The 24,627-nt window shown below is 33.7% G+C and overlaps 2 protein-coding genes across 3 annotated transcripts in view; both read right to left on the minus strand.

Annotated features, from left to right (window-relative positions):
- Positions 1-7,501, minus strand: part of LOC144838777 (cytoplasmic polyadenylation element-binding protein 2-like) — a 29,190-nt gene extending 21,689 nt beyond the window's left edge. Inside the window, exons 1-2 of the mRNA XM_078694254.1 lie at positions 6,270-7,501; positions 2,803-2,920 (exon numbers count right to left, since the gene is read on the minus strand). Of these exons, the coding sequence (XP_078550380.1) occupies positions 2,803-2,920; positions 6,270-7,373 (1,222 nt within the window). The 5' untranslated portion in view covers positions 7,374-7,501. The remainder of the gene's footprint in view (positions 1-2,802; positions 2,921-6,269) is intronic.
- Positions 7,502-13,999: 6,498 nt separating this feature from the next.
- Positions 14,000-24,627, minus strand: part of LOC144838780 (neuronal acetylcholine receptor subunit alpha-10-like) — a 53,878-nt gene continuing 43,250 nt past the window's right edge. The window contains exons 3-7 of one of the 2 annotated variants that reach the window (XM_078694259.1): positions 21,094-21,138; positions 20,156-20,265; positions 18,155-18,357; positions 17,370-17,714; positions 14,000-16,368 (exon numbers count right to left, since the gene is read on the minus strand). In XM_078694259.1, the coding sequence (XP_078550385.1) occupies positions 15,698-16,368; positions 17,370-17,714; positions 18,155-18,357; positions 20,156-20,265; positions 21,094-21,138 (1,374 nt within the window). In that variant the 3' untranslated portion in view covers positions 14,000-15,697. The remainder of the gene's footprint in view (positions 16,369-17,369; positions 17,715-18,154; positions 18,358-20,155; positions 20,266-21,093; positions 21,139-24,627) is intronic. The other variant, XM_078694260.1, reaches the window with a different exon arrangement.

Consider the following 24,627-nt stretch of genomic DNA (forward strand, 5'->3'; position numbering starts at 1 on the left):
ATTTTTTCTGTTATCCAATTAGTATACTGACAGTTAAAACTTACAAATATTGTAAATACTAATAAATACTTATGAAAATCAAAAGAAGTGTTTACATATTTTTCTCAAAAAATAAAATTGTTTTTTTGTATTAAACATGTAAAAAAAAAGGTTAATCAAATTGTTTTGTCAGATCCTTGATTTGTTCCCTAGAATTTAACCTTGTGTCAACATAATAAGACATAAATGGTAGTAATATATGCAACTTTCATTTTCAGAAAAAAAAATCAATATGTCCCAATTTGGAGCCATTTTTTTCAAAACTGCCCATATATCGATTTAATATCATCAGTACAGATAGAGGATGCCATACTTTGTTCTTTGGAACTCAACTCAACTGTATTGCTAAAAATGACTTTGTAGTGAATATATGGTATTGTTTTGCAACAATTTATAATATTATGCTAAGTACCTATTATTCATAGTCATTTTCACAATTTCCGCATTAAAAGAAAGAAAAAGAAAGCAAACAAGAGGTCAGATTTATTAACAACTATTGTTCTTATTTTCCCGACAATATGTTAGCAATTACGCACTTTATTCCAAGTATTAGAAATTATTTTAAGTTTTAAAAGGAAAAAGAAAGCAAACAAAGGTCAAAATTTGACCCCAGCGGAACATGTCTCATTGAATGTGGACAGAAACCAGAGGTGAACTCATTGCTATGAATCACAGAAAAGGAAAGCCCTCTTATTGCAAGTTCCTCACTGATTTACTCAGAGGGAAACTAGTTTCAATTTGGTTCAACCTTTTCACTTAAGTTTCATTGGACAAAATAAAATTCATCAAAATCCCCACTCCCCGCCTACTGGAGGACGACTGTTCAGTAGTGTATAACAATCCCTTTTGATTGGAAATTAAAACGGTTTGTTAAAATCTCCACTCCCCTCCTACAAAAGTATTTTTACAGCATAACAATGTGATTGGACATAATTACAACGGTTCATTAAAAATGCCAACTCCTTCCTAATGATACATTGCAAAACAAAAGAAGCTTGCTATGACCTCAAAGTATCATTCATAATTGTATTATTGTTATACCAATATATTTCAAGTTTATCTTTCACTTTTAATAGAATAGGCTATTGTCAACTTATCCAGGTAAAGCTAGGCACAAAATAGACTTTGTTGAATTTGTTAGTACCTTTTGGTAAAATAACAATTTGATTTAGTCTGGATCAAATCTAGCAATAAAAAATCCATTAACATTGTGGGTAAAAATAGAGTGTTATATTTCTATCTTGCATATGTTTAATAAGACTTGCTAATGTTGCTAGCCTAAAAAATAATAGTATGAATTGTGAATGTGTTTTCACTCTTATTGAATACCGCAACCACAATTTTTATAGCTACAGAAGCTTCCATGGTAGTAGACTACTAGTACTATAAGGGGGGGGGGGATAAAGGCAGAGAAGGTCTTCAGGGTTTCAGCATGTGTTTGTGGTTGGGGAGTGGGAAGGGGAATGTGTGTGTGAGTATTAGGTGGGAGAAGGGGAATTTTTGAGTACAATTTATTTCAGTTTGAGCTTTTGTTCTCCTGTCTGTACATTGGAAAGCCTCCCGTCAAAATCTAAGAAATGTATCAAATTATAGCTGCAGCATTAAATTAAATAAAACTTTACTATTTAAAAAAAATTTTTTAAATGATTACTAATACTTTTAAATGAATTACATGTGGCATGATTCTCCCGTCCAAAGGTCAAATACTGGCTTAGTTTCATTAATATTATACACTCATGACATATGAATACCATACTATTTAGTTTCTTGAAATGTGTTGTGTTACAACTGAAGGAGATATTACATTTTAATTAAAACGTTATGATTCATTTACTAAGCAGGAAGGATGTATATTTGCAAATATCCACATCCGAATAAAGGACAGACATTTTACAACAATTTGTTTGTACCCACCATTTCAAGATAAATTCATTCAATTACATAATAATTAAAATTCAAATAATCATTGAAGATACTGTACTAGACAATATGATGGCTCTACTCTGAATTTGTAGTATGTTTAAGCACCATTAAGAAAAATAGTAATACCATCCTCAATCAGCATATTCAATGTTTTCCATTTCCTACTGTAAGTCTGTGTAAGGGATCACATCAGAATTATTCGCATGCATCTACTGCAGTAAAAGTACTACACATTTTGTTTTAATCTTTAAACAATTATCTAGAATGCTTGGAATAATCATACTCACTGCTTATGTACAGTAGTAACTTTGAAATCATCTGTTAATCTCTGTCTACACTATCAAAAAAAGTGTGATGTGCCCAAATATGGTAGTGATATGCCCAAATATGTTACAGTAGCGATATGACATCATCATGTCCATATGGGCACATCAAATTCATTTTTTTACATTTTTTTTTTCTCACATAAAGTTTGATAGTGTAAGTTACTATATTGCATTAAATAAATGTAGTTCATGCAGTCTGTACTACTGTAACACACTCGCATATGGTCGAGTATCTAAAGATTTTGTGGTTTGTTTTTTTTTACTTTATAAATAAATATTTTTTTAATGTGAATGCATAAAACATTTATTTTTTAAATGTATGATTTAAAATTTTATTCATTCATCATTGATTTAGCATACATGGTCAAATTTGTGGGAATGTTTTTTGGACTGTACCATTAGGACTGGAGACCTGTTAGGTAAATTGTTTTGTATAGTGTTCAAGGTGAATAAGGTTATTGTTGGTTTTATCCAGGTAAGCATAGCATGAACATTCAGCAAATGGAATACTTACATGGACCACTTCCAAATGGATCAAGAGGCTGGTCTGCTCCCTTCATAATATCTAACAATTGATGCTCCAATGATGACAGTTTCATTGGGTCGCCCATAGAGTTTGCCATTTGTCGATCCTGAGAAAAACAATCATTTCAGTACGATTAAAATTAGAACTTTCCAGTATTATAAATACAATAAGATGTCCACAGGAAATGTTGGCTTAAGACCAAGATGTAAACTAACGTGATAGCGATACTAAACAAGAGCAATTAAAACTATGTTGGCCTGGGAAGCAACACAATATGACAAAAGCAACCAAAGACAGATAATGTAAAACAATACTGATTGGGTCAACAATAAAACTAACCAAAAATAGCAATTATGGGGTAGGGATTGTACAGCCATTATAAAAAAGAAAAACCTATTTCATTTTCTGAGACAAGAAAACAGCAAGAGGTCTATTTATCAGCACATTTTCGCAGATTGCAGATACTGTACATTGAGTATTCGATAGTGTCATAACTACTATTTGGGCATATCACTACCATATTTGGGCACACCACACATTTTTTGTCAAACTAGTTTGATAGTTTATAAAGAGCTTGCAGATGGGATGGTATTTCAAATTCAATTTATGCAAATTTATTCCTCCAGATAGATATTTTGGTACAAGCCCATTTCACAAACCAACAAAAATTAAATTTTAATATTCTTCTAAACAAGGTCGATTACATAATATCTGACAATTAACACAAAGCTTTATGAGGGCAGTTCTGTGTGTGTTTGTTTTCCTCTATACAGTATCTCAACTGATAAAATAGTATGAAGTTCAAGCAAAATTTAGGTACAGTACACTACACTAGGCACCTTCAATAGGGATGGGATTTTACTTGGATATTCATTAACATAATGTAGGCACCTTCAATAGGGGTGGGATTATACTTGGATAACAATGGAATTTTAAAATATATCCTACAGTACATAAGGGCTGGAATTATTTTCTAGCATGTAGTTTTATATTCAATATTTAATTTTATTAATAAATTATTCATAATTAAATAGTAATCAAATCTAAGTAAGAATTATTAATTTGGCTTATTCAAATGCTAACAATACTCTTTGTCGGTAACAGACAATAATGAGATAATTACAAAGGATGCACATTTACCATTAAGGAAATAATGACTTAACAATAACATGGTTTTTTAAATTTCATTGTACTTTATAATTCCCCAACTGAGTGTCAGCTAAACTGCATGAATAATCAGTCCAGGGGACATCAATACAGTTGGATTTTTAATCAGCATTTTAAATTAAATTTTCCAAATTTGTCGAAATTTTATTCAAGGATACAAAATGTCAATTTTATGACAAAGGACGAAGATTTCCCTTAAATAGGAAATAACAATTGATTTAAGTAGAATTTATTAACAAAGAAAATTAATGTTTAATATTCTGAATATTTATTTATTTTTCAATAGACAATTGATAAAACATTTATAGGGCATTGTTTCTACTATTGAAAAACACAAATATTATTATTTATAACCTCTGTACCACAGAACCACAAATTTGTAAATTGCTAATCATTTGTGGTAATTATTCAGTAATACTTACTGTATATGTGTGTCATCATTACCCACAATGCAAATCAAGTAAGATTTAATTGAACAGAAGATAATGTACTGAATTTGACCTGAGGTGAAAATGAGGTCATATTTTACGTTGCTACTAAAACTGATCCGTATTTGGCTTTTACTGCTTTTTATAGTTGGCTTACCCTTATTATTAATTATTATTGATTAGGTATTTTGAAATTGAACGATCCCAAAAATGAAATAGACGATTGATTATGAGAAGATACAGTATTTATTATCAGGCTGTGAATATGATCAAAAGTTCACCGTTCAAGTGAGTATCATGTCAGGAATCGCTAAACAAAACACAAATCTGGTTTTTTAAATAACTTTATCTTATAATTATCGCTTCCAACTTTATTTGGAACACAAACGCTTAAACATGTCTATTGTTACGCCATTGATAACATCTAGGGTCTATGTTTAATTAGTTGACGTGTCAACAATGCAAATGTAGTTAGCAGCCTATCTTTACCAGGCACTATCTGATAGAGAGTTCAAAGGTCAAAGCAAAGCATTGCAACACTACTACTGTACAGACTAGGTTAAACGATGATTAGGCTATTTACCCAGGCAACCAAATAAATCAGTGTAATCATTTCATAGTACAATATGCCCTATTAAACAACACAATGATGCGCCTATTCTATTAAGGTACTTTATAGTTGAAAATCATTGTTTATGCATCATGTCACATACTCAATCTTCTTCAAAAGGATTAATTTCAATAAAACAATGACACCCACATAGTTATTATTATTAATAATAATTATTAATATTATTTTATTATTTTCATTTTTTATTTCATAGTGTCCACAGAAAAGATGGGTCTATAAAATGATGCTTTATAAACCTAGATGCTCAGTGAGTGTAAGCAGAAAGAATTGAACCCTAGTGCCATGTGAGGATTGAACCCTAGCCCTATAGTAGGTCAGGATTGAACCCTAGAACTTGGAAGGCAAGCATGTTAACTACAAGGATACAGCTCTCTGCTACATTATGGATGGGTTTGTAGAATCAGTCAAATTAAATATATTTTGCGATATTAAATTTTATTATTAAAAAACTTGTACCAAAGCGCTATGTACTAAAATCAATGATTAAATAAGAATGGAAAAATAAACTCCACATTGAGATTACTAATTATAATATTAATCCCATATTAACATATGCCATATCTACTTCAATTTAAAGATAGTACAATACTAATGAAAATATGGCCACTACAAAAATAAGATCAATACGAGAGAATGGAGCCTAGAGAATACAAAATATTGATCACTAAAGACCTTGGTTTGACCATGTGTTGGTCTCATTTGAATAATAAAACTACAAGTGTTAGCAAAGGCAGCTTGACATATAACGCACCAGGACATTAGAAAATTAGCGCACCATCGTACAGTAATATAATATATTCAATACACTTTCACTTCTAATTTCATCAAATACTGTATATTCCGAGAAATCATGTCTCATCAATAATACAGTATACTCTAATTGGGAGTGTCTCAGACAGTGAATATTTTACACATTGAATTTAACGAATAATAAATTATGCTAAAATTGGAATGCATGAGATGATGATGATTTGACCTTTCACAATTATTTATGATGGTTTTAATTCATAAATAGTTAATGAGTTTATTAATATTTCAAATATTGAAGAAATTATCTCTATTTAAAAATTCCTTTAATATTTATATATTTTATAAAATTTACAAACATTTATTCACGGACAATTTTTTAGACACACAAATACTTTGGTTGGTCCGTTAATTTGGAATCTAAAGTAAGCTATAATATGAGAGTATATTAAGGTTGTAATAACATTTTAATATAAACTCACCTGGCCATGGTATGGGAAAAGTGTGTTGGTGTTGATATCGCCATTCCTTTTTTGGTGGTACCCACTTCCTGGTATACCCATATTCATAGGATTCTTGCCAGGTACAGACGAACTGCGCTGGAATTTAGGCGGTGAAATTATTGGGTTCGACGGTCTACCCTTAGTGGGCGAAAGCGGTCCAAGTTGACTATTCATTAGAGAAGGCATGGACCGTCTGTTGAGTGCATTGGTAGCATTTTGACTGTGTATGTTAGAAGAATTTGCTGCACTCCATGGATTATTGTGATGTTGGTGCATTGTTTGTCCGGAGGCTGTGCTCCATCTCGATTGCTGCTGCTGTTGTGGATTACTCCAGTTGTACTGTTTCTGGGGAATGAATAGACTACCAGCAACTTGAGCTTGTAGTTGCTGAATCTGGGCCTGTTGTAACTGAACTTGTTGTAGCTGACTGGCAGTTTGAAAGAATGCTTGTTGTGTGGGCTGGGGAGGCAAGCAACTGTGCCGATGCTGTTGCTGCTGCTGTTTCTGCATGTTTAGCTGAGAGGCGGCGAGGCTAGGACTAAACATTGAAGCATTTAGTGTATAATTTGGAAATTGCACGGTTCCATTGAGGGAGTGAAGGTTTTGAAGTTGAGTTTCATCAGCCAAAGCTGATGACCAAAATGCTGGACTAACACCATTATTTGCTACACTGTTTGCACTGGTTGACGAAGCTAGTGTAGAAATAGGCTCTTGCTGAAAACCAACCAGCTGTTGTTGCAATGTTGATGCTGTAGAAGAGTCAATTGACTCTGTAATTATCTCTTGTTTAAAATCTTTCTCAGGGACGGTTGCTGAATTAAGTTCTTCTGACTTAGATTTTGGAGAAATATCAGAGTTATCAGAATTTACCTCAGCACTAGGAGAAAGTTGTTGTAATTGTAATGACTGCTGCTTCATAGCCAGTTTTTCAGCAATAATCTCATCCTGCATGATGGTTGCAGAGTCGTTGTTGTTATTGTTGGACGAAAACAAAGACGTTGTTCCACGGTTAATTGGATAAAATTCTAACGGAGAAAGTGGCCTAGTGTGACTTGTGGTTCCTCGATAACCGTAATCCCCCATTAGAGAAAGAAGGGAGGGCTAGCTTCTGCTATTCTTCTGTAAACCTGGAACAGCTGTGCGTTATCCAGTATTGCTAGGCCCTACAGCTGTATGTACTTCTTCGCTTCACACACACCTCTCTCGTACGCTTTCAACTCGCTAATGTAGCGTACTTTCGATATTTCAGTTGTCTGCTGTTTCAGAAAAACGCCGCCAGCGTTGTGACCATGAAGGTCGTCTGCCAAGTCCGCTTTGTGTGGTGATTGGTTATTTCCTATATTACGTAATTATAAAGTACATGCTTATTGGAGTTTTCTTAATAAAAGTACGATATAGTATTAAATAAAACCATAGTAATTGGACATGTAGATGGTTTTTGAATAATATATTTTGTGTTAAATGTAGTAAAACTCAGTGAAATAAAATGGATGGAATAAAGTAGTATTTATGTAGATGGCGCTAGCATTACTTTCCTAAAACTTTAGCATCAATATTTCTAAACAAAACTATAAAAATATTGTAAACAAGGATAAATGGAGCATAGATTTTTCACATGTGTGGTTTTTTCCTATACTTTGTTTACTCTTTGTTATTTTCTTCAACTAAACCATTCTTTTGTCTTTCACCTATCACAAAATTGGTCGCGTGCGAGTCCTTTGTTTTCACCCTTCTTTTGTTCCATCCATTACCAATCTTATTGTTTACCTCTAACTAAACTCGGGGCATTGAAAACATTAGAGGGTAGTGTGAATAAGCTTTTACGAAATAAACTGGTACTGGTTCATAAAAGGTCACTTTTTTATTGTTGAAGTTTTCATAATTTAAAAAAAAATGGACGATCCTTTATTAACGAGCTGTTTCCTTCATTTCGGTAAAAACTCGGTTTATTACCCTTTTGAATAATGTATCTATCATAAAACTAAATACAATTTTAGAAATACAAACACACTTTTTAAGCATCCATATCTATGGGACACTCTATATTAAGGGTGCACTTTCCTGTGAAACGACGAACAGGCTCTTTTGGAACATGATTGATGGGAAACGCATACAGAAAACAAACGCATAATACAGACAACAAACGCATACAGAAAACAAACGCATACAGTGAAATCATATTTGGGACTATTCAGAGGACAGAGAACTCTTCCCAACCAACCAACGAGTGTTAAAACTCTATACCCCTATTATTATGAAACACTTTTATTTTGTTGGGTCCCTTAATGTGTCCTCTTAATAGGAGTTGTACTATATTATGTTTATCGAACTCTCTATCTATCGGAACACACAGTGATGTTAGAAACTTTTATGTTTTACGGTTCCAAATTGGCACCCATGAAACACAATATACAGATTTAAAAAAATATTGAACATAGTGCGATATCATAACTTCGTACTACGGATGTACTACTAAGCCTAATTCTAATGATGTCACTTGATTTGCAAACTCTTTGTGACATTTTAATTAAGACTCGATCTTTACACTGATTTAATAAGAAAATGCTGATTATCCATTTACAGGATACGACCGATATTATCTATATTGATTCCACGATACATAATGGGTTATTTAGACGACGACCGGTAACCTAGATACAGTCTTTGTAGCATCAATGTTGGCGTGTCTATATATAGTCACGAAGAATGCATATGATATATAATTATATAAACTGTAACTCAGTGGTGGAGAGATAGTTTAAACGGATTGTATCGCTCTAGATGAAGAAATAACCAGATCATAATAGGTCCGGATTCATTAATTGGTATTATATTATATATATATATGATTGGACGATTGTGGGTCACACATGGCGTGCAATAGTACGGTACGCACTATTGTACGCCAATATTAAGTATTTCAGGATCACTTTGTTGGGAGACTATGACTAGGCCTATAATAGGTCACTACAATAATAGGCGTGTCTAGTTGGGGAGGCGACTCGGAACGGCTTAAAATTGCGTGTTGTAGGCCCTGAGCCTCCATTTACTTTTCACTTTTATTAATCAATTGTAGTGAAATGTTCCCCTCTTTACCATTTGGCCATTTCAAATGATACCCCTTACTCTTTCCCCTCTCCACACCCCTTCACTTTCCATTCCCTATCACGTCATGATACTGATACTGACTGTCAGTGTGGTGTAAGTTATACCCCAATGCGTTTTCATCATCAGACCGTCCGTTCACACAGCAGAGTCGCATCAGGAGTTGTTTATGCAATCTAATTCTTTCAGCTGTATTGTCGCTGTCGTTGTCACAGCCAATGGTCCAATGGATTCACTCTGAGAAGTTTATCACTAAAGTCGCGTGCCAGTGCTTTGTAATACTTAATCCCTTTTGTTCTTGCGTAAAGCAAGATATGTAGGGGATGAATAGAACAATTACTAGGACTTCCCCCTGGGGCTATTCTCACGTACAACAGTATATATCGGTTTGTTTGTGTAGTGGGATACAGCATGATATTGTATACCATTACTCCATGTGTATACGGAGTACAGTAGTATTCACATTAAAATTGAAAAAATTCATCTCCTTCCCAAAATATTTTTGATATCAAATTTTCGTTTTTAGTAAAGGTAAAGATAAACGTTGAAACTTACCAACTTTTTCAAGGTAGTGGTGTCAGCTTGATATCAAAAGTATTCACATTGGTAGTCAACCATTGATACATTTTTTAAGAGTATGTATTCAATTAAGTAACTCATCGATTTCAATTTATCATAACCTTGAGATTAAAACATTAAAACGTAATCTGTCATTATAAGGGCCCTATAATTTCGATGCAGTATAGATATACTTCATTGGGACACCTAGGCACTCATTATTTTGAGGACACTTTTCCGACTAACGAACGAGCCAATGCAATTATGTATATTTTAATATTAAGACGAACCCCTATTTTAGAGGACGCCCTATATTAAAGGGATGCGGGCAATATAATGTTTCAATTTCAAGACAAAGCCCTAATTAGGACATCACACATGGGAAGTGAATGATACGGGTAATGTGTTCCAACACTAAAACAAAGCCAGTATAATTTAAAGGACACCCTTTCGAAAGGACACTTTCTTGTGTCTGTGTTGTAGTAAGGGTTCTATGAAACAGAGTAGTGCGCATGTCTCATTGACCATCGCAGTAACAGATTTTGAATTGTTTAAAATGAAAATTAATACAATCGGAACCATGTTCATATTTGACTAATATTACACGGCATATAAAATGTTGAACAGAAGATGTATCGTCCCCCTGAAAATATATTTTGTTAATTTTTTTTGTCGAATGCCAATTTAATAGTTATTCACTTTGACCAAAAATTGGACCAAAAAAAAATATTTACTTGAAAAAACTGTAATTTAAAGCAAAAATTAGTCAAATTTGGCTGCCTGCCAATGGGTTTTTGATTGAATTTAACCGTTTCTTCTTTTGTCAATTTATACTGAAAACGTTTTTTTTTCTACGGAAGTGTAACTTTGTTAAAACTAAAATGGCCTAATCAAAGTCTGATTTTATTATTCTTCATTTTTCATGTTTTTGGGGGAATATACATCTTTAAGGGAATCGGTATATGCATACCATATTTATAATACCGTTTTAGAAAACTGTTTAACTGTTGAAATTCCTTTCACAACCTTCTTTCGCGTTAACTTAACATACTCAAAGATTGTCAATGTAGCCTATTGTAATTTTTACAGATTTTTAATGATCCGACCAGGGAATCCAGCCTGACCCTGATCTGACCATCTTTAACGTTTACAGCCACTGTATAAAATGATGGCCGAGAAGACAACAAAGAACATTATAATGTATTCAATTGTTTTGATTTAATTTGATTGGCTTTCGTCTTAGCGTCACACCTGTTCCAAAATATATCCTTTTGTCTTCCCACCTTTCTTTCATTTTACCCGTGACAAAAACATCGCTGTACAACACCATGGTTAAACAGTGTATCCAGAAGGTGACGAGAGGGCTTGATCTACCCGCTTGAGCCAGGAACAAAATAAAAACGGGCAAAATAACACTGCCTAATTATCTAAATGATGGTGTTGACATAATGGCTCATCCCACCTTTCTTTCGAATATACAATACCTTATTATCAAGTGGCCCTGTAAGACGAAACATATGGAGGAATCCATCTTGGGGAACACGCCCTTTAAGATAAGATGTTTGATGTTTTTTTTTATCTTTTGTGGTTCACCACCACCTTTATTCAATGTTTCATTACATAATTTTTAAACATTTTCTACCTTTTTTCATTATTTTCTGTTTTTCACTCATCATTAATATCATAATGTTAATGTTTAATATCATACCATTAGTAAACATTAGCATTCATTTAGTATTTTGTTTTCTGAATTATGTTTGATGTTAAACTATGGAGGAATTATTGTTATTCAATTTTCTGGACAGACAAGAATTATCTATTATAAGATGCATACGGTATCTCATATGTATACACTTCATACTCCACTTTGTCTGAAGACTGCTCCAAAATTCGCGTCATCTCACAATTGTTGTTGACGCGTTGTAACGAATCTTTAACGTGTTTCTGATAAAAAATAATGTTTGATTTTCAATGTCACATATCGCTCATACTTATCTAAATCAGGAGCGCTCGGTGGGGATTTGAAAAATGTAAAATGCTATCAAGTACATGCTAACATCACTTTTAATATTATTTGGATATTTAATTGTTTTGTTTTTTTCCTATTCGTGAGATACACCTATTAAGGGAATACTTTCCGTGAAACGAACAAGGGATAATATACGTTTTACTGCACCCCTAACCCCTAATAAGAGGGCACGCACACTGCTACTGTATATAGAAACAACAATTACACTTATTTGATGATATGATAAATAATATCATTCTCTTGTTGTTTCTTTGTCCCTTTTCATTGATTGAGGCCTTAATTAATTAATTTCGTTCATCCATCTTGCACATCGAAATAATTAATAGGATCCTGTGGTTAGGCCGCTTCGATCTGAGTAATAATTTGATAACTAATTTAATGCGCAACGAGAGACAAAGAGTATACGCGGTTACATTTCATGTAGGCCCATTCTGTAATAATGAGGCCTCTGAGCTAGGCCTTGTATTGATTGATATGACGTCACATTCGTCGTAATACGGTTGCGACGAGGATTATGATTCGTTTTTAGGTCATACAAATAATATTATGCATGGTACCATATGAAAATAATGGTATATTCCATTACTAAAACATTGTCTCTTCGTGTATAATACTTGTTATAACCCTTAATTTCACTCGAACAATACACGAATATTCCGTGTAAAATGATTACAGATTCACAAGCACATTCACAATGAAAAAATAATGTAAATTATTTTAACCAAACTAAAAAGTACCAACACTTATGTACTATAGAGGGCAGCAAATACTTGATTGAAGTTATCAGGCGCGGAATTATCGCTCAGCGGTTTTTGTACTGAAAATATGTAATTTAGTAAATTATTTTTAAAAGTTATTTTTTATCATAGTTGTGTTAGTTATTAATTATCATATTATGTAAGATAAGCTAAACATTTAGTTTAGTGTTGTGGACTATTTTGAGAGAGGTTGTCTCTACAAATTCAATTTACTAGTAGGCCTAGTATAGTACGGTAATAAAGCGCTTTTAGATTTTTTTTTTTTAAATCAAATTAATAGTTTTAATAATATTTGGAATTAGAATGATCTGGCCTTTAATTAGAATAGTACCAATAAGTGTTATAAACATGTACAGTGTAGTAATTCATTCATCGTGATATGTACAAATTCAAGTGTAGCGCCACCAACATTTTATAAAAGTTTGTAGTAGTAGTCCTATCCGACTGTTACATAAGCATTCGTTGATTTAGGCCAGGCCTCACGTTTTATAGTGTTCTTTTTCTATTTTTTAATGTGTGTCTAGTGTAGGCCTTATGTGCTCTGTGTTCATCTAGGCCACATATGGGTTGGTAGGAGAAAGAAGCCTTGCATTATCTGCTAATGACTCGCAACCAAAGAGAGAAAAAAACAACAATCACTGCTGATGTTCTTCAAGTCAGCTGCGTGGGATCATTCCTACGCATTTATTATCTTTTAAAAGTTGTTCACATGATTTGTATTACTGTGAAACAGTACAAAATGGCTTTGTATCTTAATGTTGATAATGAGACAATTGTGCATAAAACACCGTAATTTACAAACATAAACATAATTAAAGCTATGGTTTCATCCATCTACTCTTGCTTTCTTTTGAGACGTGCGTAGAGCGCCACCAGGCGGTGTTTTACTCTCCCAGCTGCTCAATTATAGGTATGACATGCTATGTGTGCCAAATTGTACGAATCGCCATCCAATTGCCTAGCGAAACTATCTATAGAGTCTGTGTCATTAATAATAGGCCTCTATAATGCGCACGACCATGCTTGTACAAAGTAAAAAAAATATTGACAAGTACGATAATATTGTGGTAATGGCTATATTACAATCAGTTAGTTATAATAGTGTTATTAAATAACAAATATTAGTAAATGTTCTGGTTATGTATTCTAAAAATATATGACATACCTTCCATGTTTTAAATGTTCAGTGTCGTCATCAAACAGGTAAACAAAAATGAATGCGAATTATCGATGTTGAAACGCGCGCGCACGTGGAAAGTACGTGTTTCGCGTACAACGATGCATATGGTAACTTTTTTGGATACCTAAATAATAAAACGCGGATCTACATCGGTCTGAACTAAATCACATTAGATTAGCGTAAGAAAGCGGATACGTTTGGCATATCTGGAGTTAAGCCAGACGTTATATTAAACATGATTATGAAACATTTATGATGCAAATTTGTCATCGAATTTTACTAGTTAGGCCTAAACTTTTGTTTTAAAAATATGGTATAAAGTATCACTTTTTACACTTATAAACTTAGGTGACGAGCATGATTAAACTATTACTGTACTGTAAATTATTACCCTAAACACTTTCAAGGGCCAAACTAAAATGATGTCGTATAAAAATATCGTACATACTGAAAATAGTTCTGAGAAAAATGCTGTAATTTATCATGTAATATTAGGTTGAATAAATTACGATATTTTCCAAATGTGACGTTTAATTTATATCTTAATATCGTTGGTATTATAAGTCGTTATGATGTTAGAAAAGCACGTACCTTCTCTTGTACCTGCTGTGTCATATTCACGTATCTTCCAGTTTTAAATATACCCTTTCCAAATACAGAGCTAAATTAAACACCTGAGGCATTTCTGGTGTTATTCAGTAGTATAGGCCAATAATTCACTTAAGATCGCAAATGTGGGATTTTTTTCCACCACAGGACCTCAATATTACGAAATCCTGATTATATATTGTATCTATCACGAAAACGTAGCAAATACTTGGATACCACGCGGTTGGTATGAAATAAATTAATTAAATACCTGGAAACAGTCTAAAGCTAGTTTACTTATCTTCTTTACAAATTGTCGATGTTTTAAGTCTGAAAGAATTGCTGCTATTAACCTGTTATGTTTTACTGGTAGTACATTTTGATATGAAACAAATGTCATTTTGGTTTATTCTCAAATAACTAATTACAGGTGGACAGCAATCTATTATAAACTCTGCACACGATCTTATACAATATATGCAAATTAACCATTAATGATTAAATTAACATTCGAAAGACATTAACGCTGACTTATGATTCGTTAATCAACTTAACCAACAAAATAATGACATGATTGATATCGGCGACAATACTTGGTATTGATGACAATGATTGATATTAGAGACAATTGTAATCGGTGACAATCACTGATATTACAATAATCAATATTTGTGACAATTATTGATATTTGTGCCAATCATTGCTATTGGTGACAATCATTGATATTTGTGTCAATCATTGTTAGTGGTGACAATCATTGTTATTAGTGACAATCGTGTATATTGGTGACAATAATTAATATTTGTGACAATGATTGTTATTAGTGACAAATATTGATATTGGTGACAATGATGATACATTCTTGCTCATCAAACCGTTATTTTACAAGCTATAAAACATTTCTTCTTGATATACGTCAATCGTATATATAAATCGTCTTCTTTATATACGCCAATCGTATACATAAAACGTGTTGAATCATATACAATATCTTATCAATAAAACAGCTCTACAACCACTCAGCTACATCCACAAAATATGGACTGTTTCTCTTGGCGGCAATGCTCGGATAATTCATAAAACAGAACCACGTGCGAGCCATCCAGTCACAACATCTTAGTGGCAACGCTCAACATCACCGCCTAAACGGCATAATCAATATTTTCATCTTTTTCTTCAGCATTATAGGTTAATTACTTTCTTCATTAAAATCTACTTGTTTTATTACTAACAACAAAGTCAATAGTGTCCCTAAGAAGTAAAAGAGCATAAAAATACGATCAACAACCAGCGCGACCTGTTTCCATTCTCCGTGAAATTGTTCGTTCTTTGTTTTATCAATGATTATCATTTTAAAGCTACGAAACTCTTCTAGGAGTTTTCTCAGAATGTCGACTTCACGCATTTTAAGCTTGTTTGAACCTGGAGATGTTTCATCTATTGATTCTCTGTGTTCGTTCGCCATATCCATCCTCGGAAGGAGAAGTTCAGAATTGCCCATGTCAAGGCCTAGGTCCGAGTGTAGGCTGTCGTTCTCACAAATGTCGATCATTTCGATCTTTTCCGGCCGTTTCCGGCGTCGTTTTGCGTAACGTACCGTCTGGTGTAACGTGTGATGGTTTCCGTATCGTGACATCGGCGACGATTCAAAATGCCCGATATTATTGCACACGGAGTTGTGCTGCTTCTTGTGAGATACGGTTCTCATAAGTACCAGCTTAGCAACTCGGCCTAGAAACAATCTTCGCAACCATCCGGGTACAGGTTGGCTCTCAGGCCCTCTATGGTGAAGATTCAGCACTACAACGGACATCGTTAGTGACAATGACACCATCACCATTGTGGAAGCGTAATATATGGCTAGTAAAAAACAAAATATATCTCTATTTTTAGTAAAGTGTAGTTAATTATGAATAAACCAATCTATGCAATAAAATATCAAGGTAATCTAACAACATAATGCTGAGCTCCTGAGATCAAATGGTTTATCTGTGGCTACGACACGCCCCTTAAGCCTGTTTTCCTGTCGACGTTAGTCGACGCTATCGTTAACAATAATCGGCGATCTTCTACGGAAACATTGAAATGTTAACGATTTACAGGAAAAGGTACTCGCTGTTATCATTTCAACTTGATCGTTTTCAAACGATCGTCGTTGAACTGTTAACGATCAACGACGATAGCGTCGAATAACGTCGACAGGAAAACAGGCTTTAGCAGACACCGCGCGCCGTGGAGAATATGCACTTATTAGTACAGTAGGCGGCAGGCCTACTGTTGGTATTATTTGTCAGACATAAGATTAAAGACTGTTACGAGCTCAGTGTCCTGTTGTTAGATTGCCTTGGTATTATCATGGAGAAATAATTTCCCCATGGTATTATACACCGTCTTCAACTCTGACGGACGAAGTATTTTTTCGGGTATAATGTTTACTAAATAATGTTATCAAGCTTTAGATTTTATGAGGCCCAGAACATGGGACTCAGTGACGTCATGTTGAGACACTGTACTTGCGAGACTTTGGTCTACGTATTGTTCCCACTATGACACAACAAAAGTTTGTACGCGCACCAAAGTAATTTGACCAATCAGAAGCAACTGTTTTTGTAATCTGTCACTTGTAATTGGTCAATACAACTTCCGTAGCGTCCTAGTTGGAACCGACTATAAAACTCGATTTTAAGATAACTTTGACAACCTCTAATATGTAATAACCTGTTTGTCTCAAATCGAAAGTATTTAGTGTCTCTATATGACGTCACTGCGTCTTCGGTCCTGGTCGTTGCAAACCGATAGCTTGCTGCTATTTAACAGTGTTGGTCCAATGATATACCAATACAAATCAATAGCGAACCTACCAATTATCGGAACGGCACCAGTAGGCGGTAGCAGCTCGGCCACAAGTAGAAGGAAGACCGTTAGAGAGAGGAGAACAGTAATGCCCAGGCTCACCTTCTCGCCCGACTCAGGGGGTAGAAAAAAACTCAGCAATGTAGTAGCCGAAATCAGAGTACACGGCATAATCAGGTAAAACACAAAATACGTCGGAACCCGCCGTAGGTAGATGTAGTACGTAACAAAAGTGTATGGTACGGGTTCGTCATCGGGGTAGATTTGGTAGTCTTCCTGGCCGTTGTGGGCATCAAAATCAAATATTTCCCATTCACTGGAGCTTACGTTGTAAAGATAAAGGTTATGAGAGCCTGTAACAATTCAATGATATTATTAGTTTAATATATAATATTGCCAGTTAGTTAAGGCGCGTTTGGAATCTTTATAATTGTATTGAATCCTATATCTCTGTTTTCACATACTATTGTGTGTCAACAAATATACGACATATATCGAAATGCAGCAGTCCACACGTTATACTTTCGTCAAACCGAATTTGTGTGACGCTAAAGAGGGCGCACTAACACATGAGAATATGACAATCTAAGATTCTCGAACCTGTAGTTTTGCCTTTTGTACCTTTTACATATTATTTATTTAAACATTAACTTTGTGAGTTTTTCTCCTCTGTTAACAGTATTATTAATATTATTTTACCTTATATTGTAGAATAGGCAACATTTATTCATGTTCTAGAGACTTCAATATTTTTTTTGTATTTTAACTTATGGTTATGATTGAAGGTGCTTACCTGTTCCGTTTAACGATATCTCATTGGCCCCGTGTTGCCATGGTCCAAATTTCACCCTGCACGTCTGTTTATCAAACGGGAAATGCGTAACATCCATAGTACAATGTGTAGTAATAATTGCAGGCGATTGCCACACCACGCGACCAGTATTATAGATGCTACATATTGAATTTGTGTAGTAATGTTCATATCTACTTCCAGCACTGAAAGATAAAAACATGAGTAACATATTACAAGCTAGGTGAATGTATGCGAAATGTTCAATATTTGAAACCAATACACGAGATCGGTATCTGATACTACTTGATGTAGTATAGCCTAAAATAGGCGGATTCGTAGCTATATGAAGCACTAGTAAGATATGTCACAGAACTAAAACTTTATACTAGACTTAGAAATATTGTAATTATTATTAATATGGATACGCCCGACTTAGACTTGCCCCAAGTCGCTGTTTATTGTCTTTTTTTAATGTTAAGCTCTGTCTACACTATCAAACTAGTTTGACAAAAAAAGTGTGATGTGCCCAAATATGGTAGTGATATGACATCATAATGTCCATATATGGGCACATTTTGTTTTCAGATAAAGTGTTGACAGAGCTTTAGTCCATCAGTCGCAGTTTCGATATTTGTGATTGTAGGCTATAGCACGTATTGTATTATACGTATGAAACACCATGGGCCAAAATATTACTACTAATTTTAATTCGAATCTACAGTAGACTAATTTATTCTCTTTACGATACTTGGATGTTTTTTGTTTCGGTGGAGATGGTGGAGATGGGTAGGAAGAGGTGCCTATAAATTAGATTCGGATTAAAAAAATAATAAGGTGACATAATTTTCTTTACCATATTAATACAGTCATTTTTCTGCCTGATTTATTTTAACGTGCACGTCGTCTTGATAATTAGATATACAATAGTAATTGCATTCTATGCTACGCATTGCCGTCTTAATTTAGTTCTTAGAACTTAGAATCAATCATGCGTAAAATTATATATTACATAAGGGACAAACATAAAGACATAGGCCTACTATAATGTTAATGATAATAATTATTATTATCATAAAATAAATTAAAAAAAATTAATGTGATAAGAGATCGGAATAAATGATGATTACATATTTATAAGAAAATAAATGATCATAATAAGAATGATAACAAAAGTGAAAATATTAGTCATTTTAGGTTCGAATCTTTTTCAGATATTTTCTCTTCGTTTGTTTATTTCAGCAAATACTACTACAGTTTAGGATTTCTTTACAATTATGAAATGATAATAATAATTATATGTTAATTAAATCGAAAGACAACATCATAATATTGAAAAAAATACACATTATGCATAAAATAATGGCAAATTATGTCACCAATACTATAACATTTTTTCCGATAGAATTTCACCATAAAACCTAGAATGAGTTATGTTTCATAGTTTCTTTGTTCTTTGAAAGTATAATGTTTCTATACGAACAATATTATTGACACATTATGTATTATATATACAGTATACGAAAAGCGTATCTACAATAAAATCCTGTTTAGTTACATCTAATATTCGAATTGTCATCTATATTAAAGAAGAAATAGCCTTTATAATGCTGAGATTGAAAAGATTTTTAAAAAAATAGTATGACAATCAAAGCAAATTCTGGCCAAAATAATGATAGCTTTGGCTTCAACGCACTTAATTATCAGTACCCTACGAAGAGACACAGAGTTAATGCACGCGAACGAAACGTGTACTAGTTTTATCACCATGTGAACGCGCAAACAAAACGTGTACCGTTTAATCAAAATTTGAACGCGCGCGTACAAAACATGTACCATTTTCATCAGAGTTTGAACGCGTACGGTATGTACAAAACATGTCCCTATAGACAGATAGTGTCCGATGATTTTAGATATTTTTTACCGAATGGCAAATTATATCGAAATATGCAAACACAAAAACTATTCTGATGGAAATTAGTGCGCATGTACGTCGATACTCACTTATTGTACAGCCACAAATCTGGCATCCATACTTTTTCATTTGAGGTTTTGAAATTAAATACACCATTGTAATCTTCTGGATCCCAACGAAGGTATTCGTCAATCCATCGCTGTGAATAACAATAATAAACATATACAGACATTACAATTTTTAAAAAGCCCATTCTTATTCTAATTTTAACCAGGTAAAATAGTTACAGAGTTACAAATTATCATGGCTGTGTGTGGGGAGTCTATTGTATTACCAGCGTATTCATTTTTTTTTTTTCTCTTTTGTGAGGTTCACTCACCTTTATTTCATTTCAAAACATAATTTTGATAAATAAACAATTTTTTTTTTTTATGTTTGCGTATTATCTTTTTAAATATATAAAATATTTTCATTTATAAATATAAAGTTTCCCCTTACATCTTTAAAAATAAAAGAAGTCTGTAAGCAATCATTTATACATTTACATTACATATAAACAGAAACAATATCAATACATATATAGAATCAAAAGCAACTAGTTTCTTGTATAGTATAGCATTTTCCGTGCTTCTTGTTTACTCTCCTTTTTAGTGTTTTTCCTTTTTTTTCTCTCTTTCTGTTTTATTTATACTATTTACATTTTTGTACAAATTACTTTATTTACAGCGTATTCATTTTTTGTGTTCACTTAAAGGGGGGCTCCGGGAATAAAATTGCTAACATTTTACGTATGATATTGTCTTATGAGAGATGGGAATTGCAATTGTCAGAGTGAATGCCCAATTCGAAAATTAGGTTGATAAACTTCGCTCAGATTAGAGTTGGCGGTATAAATTATACCACTTCCGCACATTACATTGCCTAAAGAAAAACTCTGGAGTTTGCTCTGTCTGCTCCGGTATTATATTAGTATATGTTTAACGTTTTGAGGTAATGTAAAAGGGTAAATAACAATGATGAAACTTACCATAGTTAGCCATGCGTTTATCTTAAATGTTTCTCGTCGTTCATCCTGTAAAGGAACACAATAGTTGCAATGTAAACAGTACTAGGCTAAAATAAGAATTGGGATTAAGCGATGGAAGGTAGGACTTACCGATGCATTAGCGTACATAAGAGTATGTTGAATAGCGTTAACGGCTTATGGTCTCATTCAAAAGACGCTGCGACAATGTATTCTGGTGGAGATTTTGACGCTGATTCCTAATCAAGTTTAAAGATGTATTGTCCCCCCCCCCCCCCCCCAAAACATGAAACATTAAGATTAATTAAATCATACTTTGAATAGGTTATCTTGTAGTTTTAATAAAGTTTCACTTCCGTAGAAAAAAAACCAGAAACAATAATGTTTTCACTTATAAAATAACATTATAATCCATTGGCTGGCAATTTGACCATTTTGGGCTTAAAATTACAGTTTTTTCAGGTAAATACTTTTTTTGTAGATCCACTTTGGTCAAAGTGGATAACTATTATGTTACATTAAAATGGCATATTAAAAAAAATATATATATAAATTATTTTTCAGGGGGGACAATACATCTTTAATGTTTTGTTTATATATACTTACTGTATATAAATTATATGATGAATAATTGTGGGGAGGGCCTCAGCCAGCCATGTGTCTATCGGCGTTTTAATAGAGGTGTGAATTATCTACGCCATTGCTTATAATATTGTTTATTTACACAAGACATGTACATCTCTAATATTTTGAACGGTTTTAGGAAAAACTGATAACGAGCGATAGTACACGTAAGAAAATGACAAGATCGTGTTAGAGATAGCGAATCAGCTGGCGATATGTAATCCCGATAAGTGCTCTTGGGTATGAAATGTCATGACGACACGTGTGGGCCTTCGTACTTTTCATAAGATCTGGAACATCTGCGCACAGGAATTTCAAGCCTTATTTCGTCGTCTGTTTAGCTGGAGCTAAAATCATAATTAGACCGTTCAATATCAACTGGAATTATTATTCAGGTCACGGATTTAACGGCAGACTATAAGTTGACACTTTATGCCGCCAATACCGAATGTTACACTGTAATAATCAAAGTACAATACGTTACTACTCTTAATGTTTCCCGTCAGTATTTACAGATCACCTGTATAAACATTATGAATGTAATGAATGTACTTTGAAAATAAGCAAGTGAAAAATGTCCAATCAAAGCCGCATTAAATGAGTTTTATGATTGTTTGTGATCGGCTGATTTGCAGGATACACTACGACAATCTTTGTATCGTAAATCTCCCTATCGAGTTTGCAAAGAAAATTAGGTCGGATCGAACAGTACAGAAATGCGTTAGTAGACTCATTATTATCAATAGAAACGAATCTATATATAAATTTACGTAAGGGCATCATATTAATTTTTTAAATACATGTATATATATAATCTTCTCTTCTAAGAAAGAAATAACGAGATTAAAACCGGGAAAAGTTGTCAATAAAATGAATGTAAATAAACGAAAAGAGCGTGTTGTCACTATTTTTTCGGATGTAAACACGGTCGCAAAGGAACGCTTTCTAAGGCCGATAACGGTTGGAGAAAAAGGCTGACTGGGCGTAGAGGGTGGGTGGAGCGGGAGGTGTTGGGTGAGGGTAGAGGTTGGGTAAGATAAGAGGCTGGATGGGGTAGAGGTTGGGTTGGAGAAGAAGCTGGTAGAGGTGGGGCGGGGTTGATAATCTTATGGATAACCCAGCTCCATAGTGTCTACAGATATGGCATTAAATTCCATGATAAAGCGTCATGCAGTATGTGTTTCAAAATTATTTTTAAGGGAGGGTAAAGTATACATCTATCATATCGCCCATATAAATGCTACTAGAAAAATGGTAGATTCGGTAAAATAATCAGCTATTCTTAGCCTGAGCCTCATACGATTTCTTCCCAGTTATATTTAGCGTATACGGCGGTATATGGCTGTCACATGCCTGATTTGACTCGTTCATAACACTTATTAGTCAATCAAATCAGGTACAACTCATCGGTTGTATAAATTAATCAATTAATTAATGACAATGTTGTCGTTATTGTCACAGGTTTCACCAACTGGTAACATGAAACGAGGTCACAAGGTTCACCATTGAGTAACTAAAATTTGCTTATTCATAATGAGATTATTTTCCTTTTAAACGTTTTTGTCTCTCTAGGCCTAATTGTTAGAATGTATTTTATGATCATCTGGGCCACCTAATGTTTGTTTTGGTGGATACCTTTGGACTAAATCATATTAAAGTCATGTAGCTTTGCTTATACAAAATATTAGATTTAAGAAACACTGGAACCATTGCCTTTAGATGTTCCTTCATCATAATAGTTTCTGGATTAGGTCTAAAAAACGGTGGCTATTAAAAGGTGTTGAAAAGGTCATATTGGGATGATATTCGTAAGTCGACGCCAGTAGATCTAAACGTAAGTGTTGCTGAGATTACTTTATGTCTATTATTAATGATTATCATAATAGGGGATTACAGTATGGCAAAGGGGTCAATATTGGGGTAATTCTTGTAATTTCACGTGTTGACATTAGAGTGCCTTAATGCCAAAATGCCAAAAATAGCCTACATTAGTCGAATATCCAAAGTAAGTCAGAGAAAAACATTGTTTCGGCAAGATTCAAACAAGTGAGAAACAAAGAGAAGAGGTAATAATATTAAACATTATACACTGTAAAAATAGTGTTTAGATCTTAAACATGTATTTTCTACCCACTTTTTCCACACGTTTAGCCTTAAACATGTTTTTGTTGTAAACACATTCTAAGCATGTAGTCTGTACTCAACAAACCAGTGACGTGTTGATTGTTAAACATGTGGAGCAATACAAAGACACGTTTAGGTTTTAAACGTGTTTAATTTGCCATGAATGGCGCTCATATGTGGAACTTTTTTTCCGCCACAGTAAAATCGTATGCACGCAACGCTAAACACGTACCTAAACATGTTGACTGCTAACATAATAGTGACATGTTGACTGCTAAACGAGTGGAGTAAAACAACATATAGCTATAAACACGTTTAGGTTTTAAACACACTAAACACTATACGTGTTTAAAAGCTCCACACTGTTTTTTACAGTGTAATATCGTCGTATAATATTTTATCAAAGCATAAACAGAAATGATAAAAATAAACGAATAACCACGTAAAGGTTTACTCTGTTTAAAGCCTACTTTCTTGTCTCTATTTTTACGGATTACCTTAACTGCGGTTATTTAAAAGCTCGCGAAAAGGTCAAAATAAGGGTAGTTCACGTAATTTAACGGGTGAGCTCAAATAGGCCTAACTATGCTCGAAATGAGAATTTTCTTAATCCACGTATGGTGATATAAAAGTGTCTAAGAAAACATGGAGGTCAGATGCAATACAACAAATAACAATCACTGTATTCATGCTCATGGAAATATTGTCCTCATTCGACTCATAAATATTCATTATTGATGCTCTTATTATTAGTTACCCTCCGTTTAAATGCGAGATTTATTTATAGTA

This window comes from Antedon bifida, chromosome 3, assembly GCF_963402885.1.
Source record: "Antedon bifida chromosome 3, ecAntBifi1.1, whole genome shotgun sequence".
NCBI classification, from domain to species: Eukaryota; Metazoa; Echinodermata; class Crinoidea; order Comatulida; family Antedonidae; genus Antedon; species Antedon bifida.